The sequence below is a fragment of the Sinocyclocheilus grahami genome, unplaced genomic scaffold (genome assembly GCF_001515645.1).
Source record: "Sinocyclocheilus grahami isolate Dianchi unplaced genomic scaffold, SAMN03320097.WGS_v1.1 scaffold452.1, whole genome shotgun sequence".
Lineage (NCBI taxonomy): Eukaryota > Metazoa > Chordata > Actinopteri > Cypriniformes > Cyprinidae > Sinocyclocheilus > Sinocyclocheilus grahami.
This window is the reverse complement of record NW_015505631.1, coordinates 757,570-784,671: the sequence shown is the minus strand read 5'-3', so window position 1 is coordinate 784,671 and position 27,102 is coordinate 757,570. Positions and strand designations below refer to the sequence as shown.

Below are 27,102 nucleotides of genomic sequence, written 5' to 3'. Positions count from 1 at the left end.
TTATTAAATTATTATTAATAAAAACATAGGAAATTGTTATTGTAATTTTCACTCACAAATGGAGTGTTTAAGTAGTTTAATAACAACAACAACAACAACACTGGCCAAAATAAGAATTTGCTATTGTAATATTTCACTTACAAATCAAGTATTTAAGAAATAATGCAATAATCATTTTTTACAGTACATTAGAGTGCTGTACAACATTTACAGTAAAGTCAATCTCTCTTGGAAAGCCTCCAAATGAAATGAGATTCAATTACCCCTTCAGGATGATGCAGAGTTGCTCCAAAATATCCGACTGATGACTGACTAGAGCCAGCAGAGAGAGTTGAACAGGAGCTACTGGAGTAAAGCCTGTCAGATGAATGATGCATGTGCTCATTTACAGATGAATCAGGATGAGCAACAGATAATTACTCAAGTATTATCTAGATATTACATTAGTTTAGCTTCAATATTGTTAGTAGCAGCACAGATTTTAGAGATGCTGTGCTTTAGCATGCATCAAGTGACCGTTGGACTGAGAGCACATGAAAATTAATCTTTAAAGCAGTTTAACAAATCCATTACTGTTCAACTCCAAATATATGAATTATTAATCTATACACGCATACAGGACGTCTTTGGCTACTGCTTTGAGCATTGCATTTTAAAGATGCAATGTTTATAACATCTGAACGTCTGCAAAAATGGTGGACAAATTCATGTTATTGTGAGCAATTTTATGGATGTCTTTAATTTAATTTATTCCAAATGCATGAATTTAATATAAAAGGCATGCATAAACAGCTTTACCCAAAGCAAATTTTGTTTTATCAGATTTTTTTCTGATAAAAATAGCAATTATTAGTGTGATTAAATAAATAAATAAATAAAAATATATGGCTTTGCTTGTTTGTACAGACGCACATTTTGGCCAAAACGTTTGTGATAATAAATAAATATGAATATAATGATAACATAATAATAATTATTATTATCATTATTGTGGATCACATTTAAAACACTGTAAAAAAAAAAAAAATCTTCACTTAAATTAAGTTTTTTTTTTTTTACCCATTTGGCCAATTGTTTAATCTTGTTTTACAAGTCAAACACACTAAATTGGGAAAATTTATTCTTGCAACAAAAGTGCAAAATATATTTCATGCCACCATTTAGCCTGATTTGTAGTACAAATGTATGTGTAATTTGGTGATGTGGATTCTTGCGGATGCAGTCGCGTGTTCGCTGACACACACAGACATTAATAAGCAGAGCTGAGCTCTGAGCGTCAGTGGCTGATCCAGCAGAAAACTGCAGTATTGATCCTGTTGAGATTTGGCTGCATGGCCGTTTTTCCCCCATAAACCAGAGCTGTACTTCTGCTCTCCGCAAAGCGCAAGGAGCAAAACAGAAGGAAGATGACGGGGGGAAAAAAACAAATTCCCTATAAGATTTACAATTAACTATAATACTGCACTATAAACTGAATTTATTTTGACATGGAGGGTGAAATTATATACAGTATATTCAGGGAAATTAAAATTAATATGAATGAAAGTATTAATAATTCTTACTCAAATAAAAAAAAAGTAAAAATTAATAAACTATTTGACCGAAGGACTTTTTAAAAATATCTCTTTAAAATTACTCCAAGGACAAAAAAAAATCCCTATATAAATCAGCACAAACAAGTGCTGACATTGCAGACTACATGCCGTGACACCAGCCTGTCCGACTGAATATCACCAGACCCTAAAACGGAGGCTGTCGGGCGATCTTTGACCCTGATGAGCATCAGACAAATCGCAGCGCTCTGCCTTCCCAGATCTGACCTTCCCACGCTGCATCCTGCTTCCTACTTCCTGTTACGATCCGAGGAGAAACACTCCGCAAAAAGCAGACATTATCTATTACTACTTCTGCAGTCAAGTGGCCACATATTAGCAAATACGCATGATTTGATGAACACAAAACACTTAAAGTTTAGCATTTTGCCTAGATGCTCGTTTTACAGAATAAGCTAACCCAGCAGCACATGAAAACGAGACCCTATATAAGAACAAAGTGGCACGTCCTCTTGAAATCTCTCTTCCCAGACAGGGAGGCTTTTCTGAAGCCATTCTTTACAAGCTTTGCCAAAGTGAGTGGCATTATCTGTCACGCACACACACGGCCCGCTCATGCCGACGTCTCCATAGCTTATGGAAATGAGCCCCGGCCGCCAATTGAAAACATTAAGAGATGAAATCTGCGAGACAGACACAGCGGGGGAGAGAATTCAAGACGCAATCTGAACACCGGCCTAAATAAACAGCCCAATCACACTGAGACACATCCCAATCATTATGGAGATCCATCTCGCTATAAAGAGAACATATAGTGTGTGTGCGTTTATTACTAAAGAAACAAGCCACAAAAAAGTCAGTGTTTTTCAGTGATTTTATATTGAAAGTTTAATGCTTCGGGTCAAAGACGGGATTCATTTTGGTGTCTGCATCAAATTAAATTAATGATTTTATATGCATTGAAAGCATGTTAAATGCAAGTAAAGTGTCTACTTTAAAAGTTTCAAATAAGTTTTGTGAAAATAAAATGTCAAAATAGGGAAGAAATAATGTTCCATCATCAGCGTAACAGATATTTTTATGTAAAAATGAAACAACATACTTATTCTGATTTGTACTTATAAAAATATATAAAAGAATAAGTGATTGTACTTAATTTTACTAAGATTTTAAATGACTAAAAACTTAGGTAAAACCTAGTGCTTTGAAGAGATTTTAAATGGCAATTAATTAGTATTTTAGGGCTGAACTATGATCCTTAGAGTTTTTTTTTTTATGTCATCTAATGATTTTTGTTTTAAATATGTTTGTCACGAATCATGTTCACAGATGTCATGAATTGTTTTTTGCATTACCTGTACCTTCCACTGTAGCTGTGAATAAATTATACAGAGAAAGCGATCAAAGAATTTTCAATTCAGAGCATCACTATCAAAACATCTAAAGAAGAAAAATGTATATTTATATATATTATATGCATGCATTTTACATTTATCATTGCAATTGTGCAAATATAAAAATAATATATTTAGGGTTAATGCTGCGGCATAAGTTTAAAAGTAAGACTTCAAGTGTCTGGCCTCTGGTAACTCTTGGAGTGTTAAACAGTTGTTTTTAAAGGACTTCAGCAGAAAATCCTCAAGGTCAAGCCCGTCTGAACCGCTGCTGTAGAGATCAAGTAGAGAATTCAGTCTGATGAAGAACAACTCGACTGTAAACACACATTCTGACCACATAACCTGCCCACAGACGAGTGTTTATGAGTCGAACATCGTTCTGGAGCTGCTGGATGAAATGGGAACCTGCATCATGTTCTCTAAATGCAGACGGATATGGTTATTATTATGCAATCCTTGTTTTGTTTTGATTTTTGGGTTGCTTTTGTTCTGAAGGCTTTACGTGGTGAACAACTCAACATTGGTTCTGAATAGAAAATATGACCTTCTCCATTGTAATCATAGGGAATGCATGAGGAATGTTAGCTTCAGCTAATAATAATACACTGTAAATAAAAATGAAGTTTATTTTTTTTGCTTCATTCCGCTGTTAGCCTTAAATGTGCTAAAATAGAGCTCAAATTCAATATAATCAATTGCTAATTCATACCATGTGTGTGCTGTTTTGCCAGTTTATACACATTAAGGACCCCAAAGCAGGTTTTCCGAGGTAAACTGGCTTTATATTCACTGTACAATATAATAACTTTAGAGTACTGCATGTGTGATGGCAATTTTATCTTATCTAACTCTAAAAATTTTGGAAACAAGATTGGAAGATTTTTGTTTTATCCTTACTTTTTTTTGTTTTATCTTTTAATGAATTAATACATTTACAATATTTCAGACATTAAATAAAAATATTTTTCATGTAAAATCTTTACTGTCAATGTTATTGGCTTATGCTCAGATATTTCTATTGAGAAAGTTCTCTGTTAGCATTACTATTCATCTCAGTGGTAATAGTGTTTAATAGTGTATTAAAAAATAGTAAACTACTAAAATAATTTTCTGTTAGGGCTCAGAATTTTTTTTTTTTACAGAATTGTAATTTTTCACTTATACTTGAAAACATGCTGTTAAAATTTCTAGGAATTTCAGAGCATTTTAGTTTTTTTTTTTTTTTTCCCCCAAGTAAATCCTATACTCCAAATCTGCATGTCAACTGAAAATGCAAAGAAAAAATGTAATTTGATGTAATTTGTAAATAAAAAGACATACACACATTTTCATGTTTGAAACACCTATAAACACCTGGAGAAAGTTATCTGTTAGTATCACCATTCATCTCAATGCTAACATCAGTATTTTATATTTAGTAGTTTTCACTTTTTTGACAATCATTCTTTAGCGTTATGATTGAGTATTTTATCAAGGTCTGTTGTTTATTAAAAACAACCGTATTAATCAAACTGCCCAAAAAGGCGTGAGCATCAGCAGTTTAGCGTTATGCTTTGTGCACAGATCTGTGCAATGCTTTAGGGGACCGTTACTGCAACGCCATCCAGACACTTAATTATCAACTTTATGAGATTTTTGTTGTGGATTTGTGTGAGTCATCAAAAAACATCTGGCTTCGAGACTAAATTTCGGGGATATTTGAAGTGCTGCATCCACTGAAGCAGAGAGATGTGGAGAAATAATTATAAAATGCAACAAACACACCTGTTAATACATTAATGTGCAACCACCTACTGTAGCAAATGAACAATTAATAATAATTTATTCAGATTTTTTTTGCATGCATTCAAACAGCAGTTAATGGCCAGAATGCCGCACTGTGAACAGACTTCATGCTTCAAGTCAAAAGTCAGCCTACACAGGACTATCTCGGGGCAAACTGTCTCTCTTTGAGCCCTGCATTCATCTACTCTGCTTGCATTAATTATTCACTGGTTGGGTGAGTGAATGGAGAACGATCCTGTCCTCCTGCCGGCTCAGATGAGATGCCGTCTCACTCTCCGGCCCTGAATAGCAATGCAGTCTGTATCTGTCTCCCGCTGCACACTCGGCTAAACTTACAGACTGTGACGATGCTCTTAAGCCATACTGAGTCCTGCTGACAACATGTGGACTAATTCACTGCTAAAGGAATATTCCAGGTTAAATACAACTTCAACTCTGCCCATTACTACAGTCCTTCAGTTTGTAAAGCTACGGTGTCAGTTTCACAAAGCCTGTATTTTTGTCATATTACAGTGTCTTATATTTTGCATAAAGAAGCTAAAGCCTATTAACACAAGTTCATGGCAATCAAGCACATTTCCACCCTAATTATTACTGTATTGCAGACCCTTTCAGTGACCTATTATGCATTAAATTATACACTGTAATTTGTAATTTGACAGTATTGTCAAAAGATTGGAATCATTATGATTTCTATATGTTTTTAATGAAACCTCTTCTGCTCACCAATGCTGCATTTGTTTGATAAAAATTACAATAAAAACAGTAATATTGTGAAATATTATTACAAGTTAAAATAGCCATTGTCTATGTGAAAATATTTTAAAATGTAATTTATTTCTGTGATTAAAGCTGAATTTTCAGCATCATTACTCCAGTCTTCAGTGTCACATGACCCTTCGGAAATCATTCTAATATGCTTCCTCTATGTTATCATAGACATGAAATTGTGTCAATTTCTGTCTTTTTGATAATATACAACATTAAATTAAACTTTTTTTCTTTGCATTTTCAGTTAACATGCTAACCTATTAGCTGAAGTTGACATTACTCATGCATTAATTCCAGAAGTTCAGCATGCAGTTAACAAGATTTACATTCTATGGTCAAATGGATAAGCTAATATCAATTTCTTTTTAAATCTTACTTCACAATATAAGAAATCTGGTAACACTTTATTTTAAGGTGTCCTTGTTACACGTTACATGTACTTACTATTATAATAACTATGAATTATGCATAATTACATGCAAGTAACCCTAAGCCAAACCCTAATCCTAACCCTAACCATATAGTTGGTACATGTAGTTAATTAATATTACTCAGTACTTAAATGTATAATTACACTGTAACAAAGACACCTTAAAATAAAGTGTAACCAGAAATTTTATTTCACTATAACGATATATATAAATCTCGATATAGCTATTTTTATTTTAGCTAGTAAAAATAAGAATGAAGAAGCAATTTATAAACAAAACAGAACTAAAATACAAATTAAATAATTTTTTTCAGCTACAGTAGGTTTATTTAACATAAACCTACTGTAGGTTTATGCACGTCTGATTTTGATGTATTTGTTTTTTGTTTGTTTTTTCCCTAGATTTTAATTTTATTTAAATGTATTTAAATGTTCTTGTGTTAAATGTATGTATGCATGTATATATACACCCAGAGCTTCTGGAAACCACAACAAATTCCTTGTGTGTTTGCACACACCTGGCGAATGAAGCTTATTCTGATTCTGATTTAATATGTAATAAGAAATACTACAGAAATTGAATAAACAAGTGCATAACTAAAACACGGCATAACCGTCACTGTATGAATCAAATATTAATTGATTCTTATTAAAGATCCAAAATTTTTCACATAAAAATTTAATTATTTAACATAAACCTACTGTAGGTTTATGCACGTCTGATTTTGATGTATTTGTTTTTTGTTTGTTTTTTCCCTAGATTTTAATTTTATTTAAATGTGTTTAAATGTTCTTGTGTTAAATGTATGTATGCATGTATATATACACCCAGAGCTTCTGGAAACCACAACAAATTCCTTGTGTGTTTGCACACACCTGGCGAATGAAGCTTATTCTGATTCTGATTTAATATGTAATAAGAAATACTACAGAAATTGAATAAACAAGTGCATAACTAAAACACGGCATAACCGTCACTGTATGAATCAAATATTAATTGATTCTTATTAAAGATCCAAAAGTGATTCAGTCAAGAGCAGTGGGTGATTTTCTCTTTGTCTTTTGTTGTTTGATTAACATGAATGACACAGACTGCAGCAGGTTTATTAGGCTGCTCTCACTTTAAGACCTACTGCACGGATCCAATATACTGAAACACATCCAGTTTTACTTTTTTAAAAATACAAATACTTTTTTTTAAAAACTTTTTCAGTGTCCTGTTGCACTTGGAAATACGTCACAGCACTGAAGCAAAGTCGTTGCAACTTCCGGTTCGCGGGGACTTTAAAGTATTAATATGTACCTTTAAGGTACTAATGTGTACCATTTAAGGTAAATAAGGTACAAAAATGTATTTTTACTTTTGTATCTTAGGGTACCGTCCCAGTGACAGCGTTGTACCTTTTTTTTTGAGAGATTATGTGTTTATATTCAGCTCTTTCACTTTAATGGCTAAGAAAAGAACATTGATTGCCATTAAAGTGCAATTACAGTACCTAAACATGGGAGGGTGATACAAATGCTAATTTTAGAAGAAAATTTCAGATGGCACTTAAGGACTTTTGCATCTTAACTCTTCTTATGCTTTCAATATAGAAAAATACTAATGACATAATCTGCTAAATTAGCCCTGTGTATCATAATATTTTGCATAATTTACAGTTGGTTTGATACCTTTATCTAACACAGTGTCAGTTTAATTAAAGTAGGTTCAGTATATTAAAGTGGTCATATGATGCTATTTTAAAGATCATTATTTTGTGTATTTGGTGTAACAGAATATGTTGACATGCTTTAATGTTCAAAAAACACATTATTTTTCAAATACTGTACATTATTGTAGGTCCTCTATGCCCCGCCTCTCTCAAACACGTCGTTTTCAACAAAGCCAATCCTATTCACGATCCTAAATGAGAAAAGGTCACAATTTCAAGATATAAAATAATTAAAAATAATGTTAAAATAAACAATCTCAATTACTGCTGCAAAGATCACTAAAGCTATAACGGCACATCAAGCACGGTGAGTTACTGCTGTAGTGCTAATGTAGAGACAATTTATTCAGAGGTAGGAGAACACAGAGCTGCACATCTACTGTTCAACGCTGCTTCCCTGGAGAAACCAGACACATTTCTTTGTTTATCATCCCATTAGGAGAAACAGAGGGTCTCCTGAGATGTCGAGGATCCAAACAGCTGAACAGACCCTCTGAGGTTCAGTACAGGGACTCCTCACACCTGTGGGCGCCGGAGGGCCCTTAAACAGAAATGAGTGTCTGATGAAAGGTGGGAACAGGAAACACACCGAGGGAGAGATACTGTATGAACGACGCGGTTTATCAGCTCTAAACGCAGAAAATAAACTGCGATACTGTGCAGGATCTCACTGCAATTTAAAGCGGCTGTCCATGTGCTCAGAAAACAATAAAACAACTCACCTTAAGTGAAACCTATTATGCTTTGTGTAATATAGCTGTTTGTTACAGAAGCTTGTTTCCACCATGGCATAAAAAATAAACAATTCACAATTCTTTTTTTTCCTCTGAATTCTAAGTTTATATGGCAATTGAGGTAACTGCGACTTTATCTCACAATTCAGACTTTTTCCCCTCACAATTCTATATCTCACAATTCTGATTTTGTGTCTTTCAATTCAGAGTTTATATGCAGCAATTGTTTATGTCACAATTCTATTTATTTCTGCGTTCATACATCACAATTCTGTTTATATCTCGCATGTTTATACATTGCAATTCTATTTATTTCTGTTTTTATATGTCGCAATTGGGTTTATACATCACCATTTGGTGTTTATAACCTGCATTTCTTATGTCACAATTCTATTTATTTCTGTTTATGCATTACAATTCTGTTTATATTTTGTAATTCTATTCATTTCTGTTTATATACATCACAACTGTTTGTCACAAATCACGATTCTATTTATTTCTGTGTTTATATGTCGCAATTCTGTTTATATCTCATCCTTTGTGTTTATACTGTACGTTGCAATTCTATTTATTTCTGTTTATATGTTGCAATTATTTATACATCAAAATTCTATTTATTTATGTATTCATGTGTCACAATTGTTTTTGTCAATTATGTGTTTATCTAGCAATTCTGTTTATACATTGTAATTCTATTTATTTCCATTTATATGTTGCAATTCTGTGTTTATATCTTACAAATCTGTTTATACATCACAATTCTATTGATTTCTGTTTGTTTGATGCAATTGTGTTTATGCATTGCAAATTCTATTTATTTCTGTTTATACATCATAATTCTGTGTTTATATGTTGCAATAGTGTTTATACATCACAATTCTATTTATTTCTGTGTTATGTCAATTCTTTTTATACTTCACAATTCTGTGTTTAACTCACAATTTGGTTTATACGATGCAGTTCTATTTATTTCTGTCTTTATATGATGCAATTGTGTTTATACGTCACAATTCTGTGTATGTTGCAATTTTGTTTATACATCCCAATTCTATTTATTTCTGTGTTTATATGTCGCAATTGGGTTTATACATCACCATTTGGTGTTTATAACCTGCATTTCTTATGTCACAATTCTATTTATTTCTGTTTATGCATTACAATTCTGTTTATATTTTGTAATTCTATTCATTTCTGTTTATACATCACAACTGTTTGTCACAAATCACGATTCTATTTATTTCTGTGTTTATATGTCGCAATTCTGTTTATATCTCATCCTTTGTGTTTATACTGTACGTTGCAATTCTATTTATTTCTGTTTATATGTTGCAATTATTTATACATCAAAATTCTATTTATTTATGTATTCATGTGTCACAATTGTTTTTGTCAATTATGTGTTTATCTAGCAATTCTGTTTATACATTGTAATTCTATTTATTTCCATTTATATGTTGCAATTCTGTGTTTATATCTTACAAATCTGTTTATACATCACAATTCTATTGATTTCTGTTTGTTTGATGCAATTGTGTTTATGCATTGCAAATTCTATTTATTTCTGTTTATACATCATAATTCTGTGTTTATATGTTGCAATAGTGTTTATACATCACAATTCTATTTATTTCTGTGTTATGTCAATTCTTTTTATACTTCACAATTCTGTGTTTAACTCACAATTTGGTTTATACGATGCAGTTCTATTTATTTCTGTCTTTATATGATGCAATTGTGTTTATACGTCACAATTCTGTGTATGTTGCAATTTTGTTTATACGTCAAGGTTCTGCTAATCTAGCGATTCAGTTGCATGTTGCAATTCTACGTTGCAATTCTATTTATTTCTGTATTTATACGTTGCGATTGTGTTTATATCTCGCAATTCTGTTTATACATCGCAATTATTTGTTTATACGTTGCAATTGTTTATACAAATCACAATTCTGATTATACATCGCAATTCTATTTATATGTCATAATTCTGCATTTATATCTCGCAATTCTATGTTTATACGTCACAATTCTGTGTTCATATTGCACAATTCGGCGTTTATACATCACAATTCGGCGTTTATACGTTCTGTGTATGTTGCAATTTTGTTTATACGTCAAGGTTCTGCTAATCTAGCGATTCAGTTGCATGTTGCAATTCTACGTTGCAATTCTATTTATTTCTGTATTTATACGTTGCGATTGTGTTTATATCTCGCAATTCTGTTTATACATCGCAATTATTTGTTTATACGTTGCAATTGTTTATACAAATCACAATTCTGATTATACATCGCAATTCTATTTATATGTCATAATTCTGCATTTATATCTCGCAATTCTATGTTTATACGTCACAATTCTGTGTTCATATTGCACAATTCGGCGTTTATACATCACAATTCGGCGTTTATACGTCACAATTCGGCGTTTATACGTCACAATTGTCACAATTCGGCATTTATACGTCACAATTCTGTGTTCATACGCCACAATTCTGTGTTCATACGCCACAATTCTGTGTTCATACGCCACAATTCTGTGTTCATACGTCACAATTCGGCGTTTATACGTCACAATTGTCACAATTCGGCGTTTATACGTCACAATTGTCACAATTCGGCATTTATACGTCACAATTCTAATTCTTTGTTCATACGCCACAATTCTGTGTTCATACGCCACAATTCTGTGTTCATACGCCACAATTCTGTGTTCATACGTCACAATTCGGCGTTTATACGTCACAATTGTCACAATTCGGCGTTTATACGTCACAATTCTGTGTTTATACGCCACAATTCTGTGTTCATACGCCACAATTCTGTGTTCATACGCCACAATTCTGTGGTCATACGCCACAATTCTGTGTTCATACGCCACAATTCTGTGTTCATACGTCACAATTCTGTGGTCATACGCCACAATTCTCACAATTCGGCGTTTATACGTCACAATTCTGTGTTTATACGCCACAATTCTGTGTTCATACGCCACAATTCTGTGTTCATACGCCACAATTCTGTGTTCATACGCCACAATTCTGTGTTCATACGCCACAATTCTGTGTATATCAAAAACTGACTTCTCAGTTAAATATCTTGTTTTGTAGGCCTATATAAATATATCAGATTACAGATGTAAAAAGCTGTTTTGTGTTGACTTTAATAGGCCAGCAGCTTTTGAATGTGTGAAAACGGAAAGGAGTGAACAGGAAACGCTTTCAGATTCAATCTGACACAACAAACCAACTTCAACGTTTCTGCCGTTTTGCCCAAGATATATTGACTAATGGAAAGTTAAGGTCCAGTTCAGAGCAGAAGGGTTCTGCGTTCTGCTTGTGCGTGACCACACCTGCAAACCAACTTCCTGTTTCTGGGCTTCTCTGAAACACAGAGAGGGTGGGTCACTTCCTTAAGCAACCGCTACACCCACCCCTCGAGCAAACTGCTTTACACTGTTTCTGCTGTGGGACTGACATGTATGCATGAGAAGTCATGGGTCGCACGAAAGCATGCTAACACAACTAAACCATCAGGAGCTAACTTAGCTTTAATAATATTAAAAAGTAACTAAAATGCAATTAAAATATGAGTAGGTAAACAAAAGTTCAAAAATATAAGTACATAAATATATGTGTGCATATTAAGTGTAAACAAATGGCATGCCCTCTTTAAGTATTGAACAATTAAATAAAGCAGTAAACAGCTTTAAGTTTTAGAACTAAACAGTATAATCAAATTATTAACATAATATAAATTAATAAATATTAATATATTTAGTAAAATATTATAGTGAAATATTCAGGTTTTAGTTGACCATATAATCAAATTGTTAATAAAAACAATAAAAATTAATCAGTAATAATATATTACTTCGTAAAATACTCTCGTAAAATATTTAAGTTTAAGTAGTAAACAGTATATTCAAATCATTTATGAAAATGAAAAATAAATAATAAATATGAATATATTTGGTAAAATATTATTAAGTAAATCCCATAATCAAATTAATTAAGAATAAAAATGAATGAAAATGAACAAATTTAGTAAAATATGATAGTAAATATTTAAGTTTTGTAAGTACACAATTAAAATATAACTAATAATAAATTTAAAAAAAACTTAAATATTAATATAATTAGCAAAATATTATAGTAAAATATTCAAGTTTTATAAGTAAACCGTACATTCAAACGATTAATAAAAATTATATTAAATGTATAGTATAGTAATTACAGTAGTAATTATAGTCAAATATAAGTTTGAGTAATTAGTATAATCAAGTTATTAATAAAAATGAATAAATAATAGTAAAATATTATAGTAACATTTAAGTTAATATTATCAAAATTAAATACTAATACAGTAAAATATTATTATACCGTATAATCAAATTATAAAAAAATATTATAAAAAATTAATTGATATTATATTTAGTGAAATATTATAACAGGAACTTTAAAATAAAAATAAACACAATAACAAGCATGTTACAATCAACAAAACAAATGATCAGTATTAAAGTAAATATTAAGAAATAGATGCAAAATGCATTTAAATGCACATTTGATTCCATTTCTCAGTCCAACTTTAAATCCACCCTTTCAACTTGCAGGTCTAATTGCACAATATACTTTCAGATCCAACAATAAGTGTGTCATTAACATGAGTATAACCATGAGTACTAGCAGCGGTTTACCACTGTAACCAGGTAAAACCTCAAGAGAAAAACACAGCTGAAGATGTGGAGAACGCAAGTCGCTCTCTGAAGGCAATTTACTCTGAGAAGAAGCAATGAGACATGCATTATGCAAATGAAACCTCATCAGCGGTTCACTTCTGCAAGAGAACGGACCGCATTCATGAGTTCAGGCAAGACCGGCTTTACAAGTGGACTCAGGTCCGGTTCACTGGTCCGAAACAGAGTTCAGAAAGCTGCTTTCAACCAAACCAATCAGTATATACTTTTTAGTTTTTTAAAAGTATACAGTATGATAAATTAATAATAAAAATGACTACAGTAAAATATTATACTAAACTTTATAACTAAAATAAAAAAGTCAAAAAAAAAAGAAAATAATATATATTAATATATGCATTTAATATTATTTATACTATATAGATGCTGCGTCATAACATGTAATGGTAAGTTTTTCAGCAACCAAAATGCATTTTATTTTCACTGACATTTGAAAAGCGATACTTCATTATTTGTCTCTTTGTGTTACAAGAAGTTCAGAAAACACTGATGTACAATCATTAACACGACTGCAATTTATCTGCTCTGCGCCTCATTCTGTAAACAGAGTGGGCAGATACTGTCACTCCCACACGAGCTAAACAGGAAAAATGATCCAAGTCCTTTGGGCTGTAATGATTTCTGTGTACCGCTGTTCATTAACGGCCTAATTGTGTTGGTAATGAACAAAACACCCTTCCCAAAAGCAGGGCAAGGCACTAAACATCCAGTTAATTAAAAACTATTTCTACCAATGTTGCCCCAGTGGAAAATCACTCGCAACGCCTGACTGAACCGAAGACGGCGATCGCAATCACTGGAAGCAGCAGAACATCATCCTGATGAAATGTGCCACGACGTCTGAAATGTGATGCTCCATTTCTAATAGTTTTGCATTAAACAGCAGATTTGTGAAATTTGCTACTTGCATGATTTGCATTCCTGCTCTGAACTTTATTGAATGAAGAATAACTCGAAAATATAATAGACACAGTCTGTGAGGCACCAAACCCAATAGAAGAGCTCAAATCAAATCACAAATTCAGATATTTGAATATATCTTACCCCGGTTTATTCTCCCGAACAATCACAATGATGTTATCAAATAATATTACATGCATACTCATGAAAAACATGTCCAGGTCATTTCATTCGGGGGGGGGGGGGGGGTGGCGGTGGGGTTATGGTATGGGCAGGATTATGTTATGGACAACGAACACAGGTGCATTTTATTGATGGCATTTTGAATGCACAGAGATACCGTGACGAGATCCTGAGGCCCATTGTCGTGCCATTCATCCACGACCATCACCTCATGTTGCAGCATGATAATGCACGGCCCCATGTTGCACGGATCTGTACACAATTCCTGGAAGCTGAAAACATCCCAGTTCTTGCATGGCCAGCATACTCACCGGACATGTCACCCATTGAGCATGTTGTTTGGAATAGGCCTTTTGTGTACATAGAAAAAGTCTTAGATCTTTGAGTTCAGCTCATGAAAAAAACGTGTTGCGTTTATAATTTTGTTCAGCGTATATCTTATTTTTAATAAGAAGCCTATAATTGGATCATTCATTTATCGAAGTGTGATATCAAATCATTATTTTCAATGGTGATTTACATTAGATTTTTAACAAGTAAAACTGTCATGCATAAACACACAATGACTTCTAAATATAATATATAATGTTAAAAATGTATCAGTGTTTTACACATTACAGTAATGAGATGCTTTGCATTATTATTATCCTCAAATAGGCTTAATTTTCTTTTGAAATTTGAGAAAAAAATGGCCTGTACTTGATGGTTTCATGAGATTAACCAAAACCATAATAATAAAAACCATAACTGTCATCACACTACTATAAGCATCATATAAACGTGAGTTGGACTGATAACTACCTAACCCTAACCTTTTCACACCATGATTGGGTACTTGCTAAAACAATAATGCACTGCCTAATAGTTTGTGCTGAATGTGAACAAAACAGACATCAGTCAAATGAATAATCTTTCCAAGACAACAATCAGACTTTTAACACACAGATTTCAGTTCTGACCAAATAGACCAGGATAAAAGCATGAAGAGATGAGAGGAGACGCCTCTCAAAGATGAATACGAAGACCTAAAGCAATAAGGCTCATCTTTTTCCCATGTTCTGGGTTCAGAACAGATTCATCTTAACTATAACAGAGTTAGCAAAAACTATGTTTACAGTGACGCACTTAAATGGACGTCTAGAGGCAAAACATTGCAGACGGTTTAAAGTCAACATGAAAGGGTGTTCACACCAATTTTTCTTCTGTAATCTGGTGTATTTCTGAGTGAATTGCATTACTGTGATGAATAATCTTTCCAAGACAACAGTCAGATTTAACACACAGATTTCAGTTCTGACCAAATAGACCAGGATAAAAGCATGAAGAGATGAGAGGAGACGCCTCTCAAAGATGAATACGAAGACCTAAAGCAATAAGGCTCATCTTTTTCCCATGTTCTGGGTTCAGAACAGATTCATCTTAACTATAACAGAGTTAGCAAAAACTATGTTTACAGTGACGCACTTAAATGGACGTCTAGAGGCAAAACATTGCAGACGGTTTAAAGTCAACATGAAAGGGTGTTCACACCAATTTTTCTTCTGTAATCTGGTGTATTTCTGAGTGAATTGCATTACTGTAAATGCAAGTTTTGCATGATTTCAAAAACAGAGGTACATATCATACAAAAACACATCCTCTTCTTTCTAGTCCAGGCTTGTAGATTAGGCTTCAGATGGAGCCGAAGACACAATCTTTCTTCTTCTACATCAATAACATCTTCAGTCTATTATGAATTGTCATCTATGTGACAACATAGAGCGCAGCGCCAAAGGCTACGGCCACACAAACGGACAACAGGAATGAACTACAAATGACAGAACAACACAGACATAAACGGGTGTAATTCAGTCCTTAGTCTCGGGGTAAGTGGAATGACAAAAATCTTCAAAATAAAAGAATCATTTTATACCATAACACACATGTAAATGTTTTTATTTATTATTTTTTATCATTTTAATTCTTATGTAATTAATATATATATAATTAAATATATGTTTATATTTTAAATTGTTTTTATAAAGATATTACAAAATATGTATTTTATTAATGATATGCGTGTGCGTGTTTGTGTGTAGCTAACTTAATTTTAAAAATTGCATATTTTATTTATATATATATATATAATAAAAAAATTATTTATAATTTTTATAAATATTTTGTAATGTCTAATAATATTTTATTATTTATATAATTTTACATAAATATTTTTATTATTTTAAAAATATTTTTAATTGTAATTTTTTTAATTATATATAAAATATTATGGCATTTTTGCTGAAAATTCAACAACAAAAAAAAGGATTTAATGACCTAAGTGACCTATTTTTGGGAATCTAGCACTCTATATGCAGTACAGGAAAATCTCTGCTAGCGGACACATTTCTATGGTCTATAATATCAGACCGCCAAACCCTCATCAGAACCATAACAATAACATTGTCTTTTGCTCAAGCGTCTGATTTTCTATGATTAGTATGTCCATAATTACACGTCCAGTGTGTGGTGGAAAAGAACAGAAGTTTTCCCAAGCATCAGTTTGAAAGTTGAAGCGATGCATTGAAACAGACTGCAAGCTTAAAACCTAGAATTTGAACTGTAAATACTCCTAAACACACAATGGAAAACTCTGGCCCCCAGCAGAGCGTTTGGCTGGGAGCGGAGTCGAGCACATGCAGAGGTCACATCCACCCGTGTCTGCTTACCAGAATCTGATGCAAAGTAACTCCAAATAACAAACATGGAGCTTTGTGCAACAAGCAAATCAAACAAACTGCTCCTTTAGAGTCTAAACAACAGGTAAATCATTTGCTTTACCTGACCTTGATCCTACACTTTAGCATTTTGTAACCACTCCAGTAGTTTTCCATGCACTTGATAAATCTTTTGCAATTGCATGAATATCATTTTGATAAAATATGAATCACAGTGTTGCATCTCAAATAGTTTTGCATTAAATGGCATATTTACATGTTCTTGCATTCTGGAAGAAAACACCAAAATACAGCCTAATATTCACCGAAGCTGAAAGAGGCTCAACAAAGTTAATGAAGCGTCTAGAATTAGATCACAAATTTAAACCAGACATTTTAATTCATTTTCTCCTCAGTTATATTACAGCACATAATCACAATGATGTTTATTATCGAATTATACTGTAAGTACACTCATGGGCCGTTCACACAGGACGCGTTCTTGCATTCAAAACAGCCAGATGGAGCGCATCAGCATGGAGTAAAACACACAGAGGATCGACAGGGTTACATGGAAAACCTGGCATATTTTATTATTTATATAATTTTACATAAATATTTTTATTATTTTAAAAATATTTTTAATTGTAATTTTTTTAATTATATATAAAATATTATGGCATTTTTGCTGAAAATTCAACAACAAAAAAAAGGATTTAATGACCTAAGTGACCTATTTTTGGGAATCTAGCACTCTATATGCAGTACAGGAAAATCTCTGCTAGCGGACACATTTCTATGGTCTATAATATCAGACCGCCAAACCCTCATCAGAACCATAACAATAACATTGTCTTTTGCTCAAGCGTCTGATTTTCTATGATTAGTATGTCCATAATTACACGTCCAGTGTGTGGTGGAAAAGAACAGAAGTTTTCCCAAGCATCAGTTTGAAAGTTGAAGCGATGCATTGAAACAGACTGCAAGCTTAAAACCTAGAATTTGAACTGTAAATACTCCTAAACACACAATGGAAAACTCTGGCCCCCAGCAGAGCGTTTGGCTGGGAGCGGAGTCGAGCACATGCAGAGGTCACATCCACCCGTGTCTGCTTACCAGAATCTGATGCAAAGTAACTCCAAATAACAAACATGGAGCTTTGTGCAACAAGCAAATCAAACAAACTGCTCCTTTAGAGTCTAAACAACAGGTAAATCATTTGCTTTACCTGACCTTGATCCTACACTTTAGCATTTTGTAACCACTCCAGTAGTTTTCCATGCACTTGATAAATCTTTTGCAATTGCATGAATATCATTTTGATAAAATATGAATCACAGTGTTGCATCTCAAATAGTTTTGCATTAAATGGCATATTTACATGTTCTTGCATTCTGGAAGAAAACACCAAAATACAGCCTAATATTCACCGAAGCTGAAAGAGGCTCAACAAAGTTAATGAAGCGTCTAGAATTAGATCACAAATTTAAACCAGACATTTTAATTCATTTTCTCCTCAGTTATATTACAGCACATAATCACAATGATGTTTATTATCGAATTATACTGTAAGTACACTCATGGGCCGTTCACACAGGACGCGTTCTTGCATTCAAAACAGCCAGATGGAGCGCATCAGCATGGAGTAAAACACACAGAGGATCGACAGGGTTACATGGAAAACCTGGCAACATTAGGGACATTTTGATTTGGGTTTTTTCCTGGCCTTGAAACAGTGATGGAAATTGCTATAGTAAATAAACACTTTTAATGTTGTTAAAAGAAGTCTCTTCTGCTTACCAAAGCTGTATTTATTTGATTAAAGGGACGCTACATCCTACATCATCCGCTGGACGTCATTCTCTTGTGGATGCGCGTACGACAGTTAGCGGAAGCTAGAGATTAGGGTTTATAAAGTTTTAAATATGGACATTTTTCTTACAAAAACACATCAATTCGCTTCAGGAGGCCTTTATTAACCCCCCGCAGCCGCGTGGAGCACTTTTTATGATGGATGGACGCAGTTTATTGGACTTCTTGTGGACTATTGGAAAAATAACACCCATTCACTGCCATTCTAAAGCTTGGAAGCATTTTTTTTATATAACGCCGATTGTATTCCTCTGAAAGAAGAAAGTCATATACACATAGAATGCCTTTACATAGAGTAAATCATGGGGTAATTTTCATTTTTGGGTGACCTATCCCTTTAAAAATACAGTAAAAAAAAAAAAAGGTAATATCATGAAATATTATTTATAAATACTATTTAAAATATCTATTTCTATGTGAATATATTTTCAAATGTAATTTATTCCTGTGATCGAAGCTGAATTTTCAGCATCATTACTCTTCAGTGTCACATGATCTTCAGAAATCATTCTATTTGCTGCTCCAGAAATATTTCAGATTATTATCAATGTTGAAAACATTTGTGCTGTCAAATATTTTTGTGGAAACAAATTGTTTTTCAGGATTATTTGATGAAAGTTCAAAAGAACAGCATTTATTTGTAATAGAAATCTTTTGTAACATTACAAATGTTTTCACTGTCACTTTTGATCAATTTAATGCACCCTTCCTGAAAAAAAGTATTAATTTCTTAAAAGAAAAAAAAAAACTTACTGACCACAAACAAACTGTGTGTGTGTGTGTGTGTGTGTGTGTGTGTGTGTGTGTGTGTTTCTTTTGTTATTTGCTTTCGATTAAGCAAAGTTTAATTTTTGGGTGAACTACTCCTTTACTTAATGATGCTGATGCTGGCAGCTCAGTGGAAAGAAACTCTTATTTGAGACAGTATTTACTAAAAAAAAAAATCTAAATGGCCAAGTATCAACTCAATAATCAGCCTGTGCTATATATCAGTCATCACAGTTACTGTGGCAACAAAATCTAGCCTACATGTAGCCAAGAAATTGCATCAAGTTTAGTTTGACCATATTAAGAAAGGCAAATCTCAGCGGTGCAGGCTCAAACAGAAGAACAGCTGCTGTAATCATGACTCTCGTTTAGCGGCCGCTCTCCATCCCCCGTTTCAATAGCCAGAAGCTAATTGCGTTCTCCTGCCCCCTCACCAGCAGCTCCGAGGCCTGCAGCGTCCTCCTCCGCTCCGAGAAGGAGAACAGGATCTTGGCTTTCCTGAGAGGAAGCGCTCATTAAAGCGTACGGCTCCTCTCTCCGATTCCACCCAGCCTCGGGCCAAGCTCTGCCAAGCTGCTCCTTGTAACTCTATCCATCTCACAGAGCGGTGAACGCCCATTCAGCATGTCCCAACAGGGGATAAACCCTCCAGTCAGCTCCCCGTGACAAAAGGAGGGAGGCATTGATGAATGAGAGGCCATAGACTCGACAAGCTTCACATGCTCATGGATGCGAACCGCAAATTCCTCTAGACTTTCTGGGGAAGCTCAAAAAACTCTGGCAAGAACATTTCCAAACTTCAGCGGGTGCCATGAGTGCAGCTACAGTCAACTAAATGAGACTATACATGCATATCATGGAGAAAAGCACAAGATTTAGCTAAATAAAGAGTTTTTTACACCCATATACCATATAATCAAGAGCCACCTTTGGCTCCAATACATTACAATAATCGCAAAAAAGCCCATATATCGCAAAAAAGTTATGCTCGCATGAGGTGGTTTTTCAGGCAATGCGAAAAAGGAATAATTCGCAAAACTGCAATGGAAACGTTTTTTTTTTTCCCCCGCATTTACAGGTCACATGGCGTATGTAAAAAGTCATATGATCATTCTTCAATGTACTATAACCTCCAAGAAACACTTCATACGTGGCGGCTCTCCAGTATAAGGGGCTTTCCCTACCATTAATGCTTCGATAATTTACATTGCACACGTCTGCAGTGCAGTGTGGCTCTGATACGGCCACTGAAGCTGATTACGGCCACTGTAGTCAATGCTTGTGTTTATTCCAGCCGCGCCAAACACGTTTCTGAAGCGGATCTCTGTGCTGCTTCTGTAAAGATACACGCATACACCTCCTTTGAATAAATATAGCCAAAATCCCACCAAAATCCGTTGTCGCGATTTATCGCGAGAGGCAAAAGGTTACGTTATAGTCGCATAACATTGGTTAATGGAAACGTCATCATTTCGCAATACTTTTTTATCGCCATTTATAAAATATCGCTAAAGTTTTGCGCAAAGCTGTAATGGAAAGAGCCTACTGTGAGCTGCGAACAATATTTCAAGTTGATATAAAGCCGTAGTTTATGCAAGATAAGCTCTGATTTATGCAAAATAAGCATTGATAGTATGTTGATGTTATTTATGCAAAATAAGCATTTATGTTTGATTTATGCAAAATGAGCACTGATAGTAAAAGTAACACCACAATGCAAAACATCCCAATGATGAAAATGGTTTCCACACCAACATTTTTTTGTAGAAAAAAAAAACTGTAGAAAAAAACTGTTTCCACAGTTACTCATTTCACAAAGTCTGACTTCAGTACGTTAGAGAAATCAATATGATGTCAGCCAGCTGGACCTTAGTCTTGAACTAATGCGAAACTATATGAACCTGAATAAACAGCACTCTGACATCTGAAAGGAAAAATTCACCTGAAATGAGAACTCCATTTTCTCCCCTTCATGCTGCACCAAACCACAATGACTTTTTCTTCCCTCAAACACAAAAGATAAAATTCTGAAGAATACACTAAAATATAATCAAAGTGCCGTCAAGCTCCAAAATATCAACAAAAAAACCCTAGAGTGAGAAATTATCATAAAGTAGTGCAGTATATAACGCTTTATTTTTCTGAGTTTTCTATGAGGAACAGACCCAAACTGAAGTCCTTATTCACTGACAAACTCTCAAATCAGATCAGTCTTTAGTCACGCTGCTGCATTAATGTTGTTAAAGATATTCTTCAAAATTTCACCTTTTGTGTCTCAGTAAGTCCATCATGAGGGTTTGGAACAACATGAGGCTGAATAAATGACAGAATTTTCATAAATTATTCTTTTCTTATAAAGTTTCACTTTAAATAAAATGAGACATCAAGACTCGTCATACACAATAGCAACTTCAAACTTTAAATAAGACAAAACTTATAAAAGACAGTACAGCAAAAAAGTAAGCTACAAAACAAGTGTATAAGCTAATGTTTTTAAAACAGCAGTGGTAAAAATGTAAAAATTCAATTTAAACTTTAAATAAACAAAAACATACAAAAAATTAAAGGTACACCTGAAATATGCACCAAAAAGTAGGCTACAAAAAAAGTTAATAATGTTTATAAAATAGCAGTGGCAAAAATGTAAAAAAAAATATATATATATAATAATATAAATGTACATACTATTTACATTTTACTAAAACAAAAAGTAAAAACATTCATATCTGGAGCACAAACTGTGTGGCGAGTTACACACGGAAGTTCAAAACTTAACACCAACCATCAGCAATAATAATAATAATAGCAATGTTTAGTATAAAAACAAAATAAGCACTTTACCAGCACTAAAGCACACTGCTAAAAACAAAAAGCAAAGCAAAGCAGCACTAAAGCTCATGTTTCATTAATAACTGAAGCATGTTGTGTGTGCATTTTCAGCGTTCTCATCCCCATGTGAAAGCGAAACTCATTCTGACACAAGACGTTTCAGTAGCACACCAAAAACAGCTTTAACGATCATCGGTTCACCTGCAGACAGATTGAGGAACAACAAACCTTCACCAGCACAGTCGATGCCTGTATTACACACATCAAAGCAAGGCAGACGAAAGGTTGCTTTTATCTGGATTCAATCCAGCAGCTTCAAACAACGGTCACACAAACACACAGCAGCAGCAGCAGCAAGCAAAGTGACACAGCTATAGTTATCCGCTCATACAAACTGTATAGACTCCAAGTTATGGTATGGAACAAAAAGCATGGGGCAAGTTGTCACTAGATCTTTGTTGGCCAGTGGTTTTAGATTTCATAATCATTTCACCGTTTCAATCTTCCTTAAAAGCTTACAATATGCAAGAACAATAGTGTGACAACACGCCCCGCTATAGTGGTCAATGTGTTAAAATCTATTTTTCTTGTGCAATAACAGTGGAAATGTCCAATGTTTTGTAGCCGAGACTCTACAGTTCACACAGACTGATTTATACTGACTTTCGCTGGAGTAAAAGTGGGACAACTAGCCCCGACTCACCTATAGCTTTAGGTTAAAAGCACTGGCATCTTCACAGCAGTCATGCCTGTTGCTGCTCTAAATCATTTAGCAAACACTTATCTCAAGTGACACTTCTCACAGGCACAATCCCACTGGAGTAGCACATCTTACAGGTTTCACATCTACAGCCTTTTAGGCTACACAACTATGGAAGACTTCTCCTGAAATATGAGGTTGGGGGGGGGATCACAATTCGGTAAATAATTATGATGAAATCATAAGTCATAATTATGAGATAAAACGTTGAAATTCTAAAATAAAAAGTCACTATGACAGGAAAAGTGTAATTTTCCGTCAATTAGTATGCCAATTTAAACTTTTTATCTTATAATTATGATGTAGTATGTCATAATTTTGACATTATCCCATATTTATGACTAACTGTAATATTCAATTTAGGCTATAACTTCTCAAAATAATATTGTTTTATCTAATAATTCTTATTTTTGACTTAGTATGACGTAATTTGTAACATTGTCATAATTCCAACTTTTTATCTCATAATTTTATCTCATAATAATGACTTAATAATTTTTACTTGTCATAATTTTTTACTTCTCATCTCATATTTATGACTTACTATGTGATCATTTATAACACTGTGATAATTCCAACTTTTAATCTCATAATTATGATACAGTATGTGACAGTTTCGACTTCTTATCTCACAGTTATAGCATGTTATAATTCTGCCTTCAAAATCACATAATTATGATTTTTTTTTTCTTTGTCATCTCACAATGATGACACAGTATGTCATAATTCCGCCTTTTATCTCATAAATATGACTTCATATCTCTTGATTTACCAAGGCTTATGTATCAGAAATGGGCTTCCATTCACAGTAGACAATAATGAGAGCCATCATCTCACCTCTTTGACTTTCTCCCTCCGCTGAAGCGTCTCGGAATCCGACGGAGTTCCCATGTTCTTCCCCAAAGGTGGTTTCAGCAGACACTTTTTAAACGTCTCATAGCTGTAAACGCTCCCGCGTTGCCCGTTATGGGCGGCCGAGGTGACCCGCTCGTCCCTGGCCGCTGGTTCGTGCGCCTTCGCCGGACTCCACTCGTCCTGCGCTCTACTCCCAACAGATCTCTCCACGGTTCTCGCTCCATGGGTGACCGAGGGCTTGCGGCTCACTTTCAGTTTGACATTCGACCCCTCGCCCCCTTTTAAACCCACCCGCTGATGCTCTGGATCCCCGGGCACCTTTTTGGAAAGCTCATTGTCGGAGCCCACGGTCACCGCGGGATTCTCGTTCTTGGAGAGAAAGATGCGCTTCAGGCGCACGCTGTCGGGTAGAAAGAAAAGTGCCCCGAAGCACAGAGTAACCAACCCCGACAAGAACAGCAGAAACACGAATTTCTGAGACAGACGAAGCCCCATGCCCGATGCGGAGACACCGGGTAACTTTCGGAGCACCATTTAAACTCTCCACTTACGCGTTACGCACGAGGATACACACCTAAACTTAGTTAGAAAGCGCAAGCAACACGGCTGCTGTGCAAACTGAACTCTCTCCTGGTCAAAGTGACTAAACCTTCCTGAAACAATCGATTTAAGAGACCACAGGTGGCGTCAACACATTTGCGCACAACAACAGCGTCATTGCGCACTCACTGCTTCAAAACCAGCTTCCTTTAGTTTCAGAGCAGTCATGCAACATCTGGGAGACCGAAATGAGATTTTAAGGTCTTAAATGTCAAAGCAACAAAATGTTAAGCTCAGCCAAAACAATCTACACACTGTTAATGCCCATACAGGACACGAAATGTTAACTATATAGACTTAAATGTAACTACTACATTAAGTTAAAGCAGCATATAATAACATGCAAAACCAAAAGTCATCGCATCAATGCACATTGAAACGCCTTAAAAGCAAGCAGTGCCAGTAAACACACTGCTTTCTGAAAATGACAATGACGCTCAACTGGTAGGCGAAATTATGCGTTTATGCACATAAATGCACTTTACGAAGTTTAAGCAGCATTTGGGTAGTCTAAAATATGCACAGCCAACATGTGTCATTAATGCATATCAAACATCTTATTAGGCAAGCAAATGCCTGCACCGAAGATGACGCTTTATGAACCTAAAAAGTTAAAGCAGCGTTAAAGTGGCCTAGAATGTCATGCACAGCCAACATGGATCACACATCAACCACAATACGTCCCTACAAACACACAGATGTCTGAAAATGATGCTCAACTAGAAGACTAAACTGAAGCGCTATGAACGTAAATGCACTTTAAAAAGAGAAAGCATCACATTCATGCATATTAAAACGCAAGCATCAACGTGCTCACACACACACAACTGCTTTCTAATGATGCTGCTGCTGAAGACTCATCGCCAAACAGGGCAACACTGAAGTTTAGCGAATGAAATAAGACACATCTCAGCTGAAAACCCCCAAAACTGCAACATCTTGTGTTATTTCATAGCATCTACGCGCGTTTGGCACGGTGCACATCACTGCAGGACACAAGAGCAGCAAAAATACATCCAGAGATCAAATCAAGAGTGTCAGCGAAGCGACGAGAATTGTTTGTAAAAACTGTTGGTTTCCTCGGTTTAAGCGCCGTGCATGCTCAAAACTCTTCTGTGCTCCGAAAGTCTACGTCCAATGCATGGAGAAGGATGTTTGTGCTCGTAAAATGTGATCGACAGATGGATAGATCATTCTTCGGAAATGTAACCTAATGAAACCACGCCGCGTCTTCCCATTACTGCGCGTTCTCTTCTGCGCTCGCCTGGTTTTATCACCAGAGAAGGACGGAAGAAAATAAACGCCGATCGCTGCGGGATAGTTTCGTGATGTAAACGCCTTGATATGAAACCGTTATGATCCGCAGACAGAAAGCGAAACAGAGCTCTGTGGCTCTACGACTATCCTGGGCGGTCTGCTGCAAACGCCTCTGATCAGCAGCAGCGGTGAGGGGGAGCGAGTCATTAACTGCGCAAGAGCGAGCCGACACATCCACCGTGTGGCAGGTTTGGGTAGCAAGCCTGGAGAACGGGGGTTCTACTCCATTAAATAGCTACATTTGTATTTACAAAGGGAAATATCAGTGCTACGTTTCATGTGGCGTTGTATGGTTCAGAAGCCCGATTCACAGCGAATCGGCGTTCAATAAACCGATTCAAAAACCCGATTCACAAAAAGCGTTCCCAACAGAACATTTAATCTTTGTAGCAAACTTGCAGTTTAATCATTAGGCTATGTTTTCGTTATTATGTTAGGTTATGTAGAAATGTTTTTTTTTAATCGTTGAAATTATTGTTATATTCGCTTCATCTGTATTATAAAAACATCGACGTTGTAAATAAAAGGTTTTACATAAATAGCATTTCACGTTTAAAGTGAAATACTATTTCAGTAGTCTATTTCTAATTCAAAATGTCATGTTTAATTCAGTGTGTTACTTGCGCTTCTCTACTAATTGTGAAATTTAGCGATTTCTGAGTGGAAATTGTTTCTTTCTACACTTTTTTCCAGCATAAAAAATTGTTAATTATTAGTAGCAATTATGGTAATAATGTTAACAATGTTGATTTACTCTCGTGGCGATCTGCAAAAGGAGTATCAGTTCGACCGATTCATAAAAAAAATGAATTAAGCAAATCGGCTTCGATGAACCGATTCAAAAACCCGATTCACAAAAAGCGTTCCAAGAACATTGAATTTTATAGCAAACTTGGAGTTTAATCATTATGTTTTCGTTATTATGTTAGGTTAAGTGTGTTTATCGTCCAAATGATTGCTATATCTACATTTAATATGTATTCATACAATAAACGTTTTACGTAAATAATATTTCACGTTTAAAGTGAAAAACTATTTAAGTAGGCTATTTCTAATTCAAAATTTCATGTTTAATTCAATGTGTTACGTGCGTTTATCTATAACTGTGAAACGTTATAGTTATAGTGTGCGATTTCTGAGTGGAAATTGTTTCTACACATTTTTTTTCAGCATAAAAATGTTAAT

At 34.6% G+C, this 27,102-nt stretch overlaps 1 protein-coding gene across 2 annotated transcripts in view; it reads right to left on the bottom strand.

Moving 5' to 3' along the window:
• LOC107552534 (mannosyl-oligosaccharide 1,2-alpha-mannosidase IC-like) overlaps nucleotides 1-26,019 on the bottom strand; it is a 55,808-nt gene extending 29,789 nt beyond the window's left edge. The window contains exons 1-2 of one of the 2 annotated variants that reach the window (XM_016234434.1): nucleotides 23,983-26,019; nucleotides 7,769-7,842 (exon numbers count right to left, since the gene is read on the bottom strand). In XM_016234434.1, the coding sequence (XP_016089920.1) occupies nucleotides 7,831-7,842; nucleotides 23,983-24,534 (564 nt within the window). In that variant the 5' untranslated portion in view covers nucleotides 24,535-26,019 and the 3' untranslated portion in view covers nucleotides 7,769-7,830. Of the gene's footprint in view, nucleotides 1-7,768; nucleotides 7,843-23,982 lie in introns of those variants that run through there. The other variant, XM_016234433.1, reaches the window with a different exon arrangement.
• Nucleotides 26,020-27,102: the final 1,083 nt, after the last annotated feature.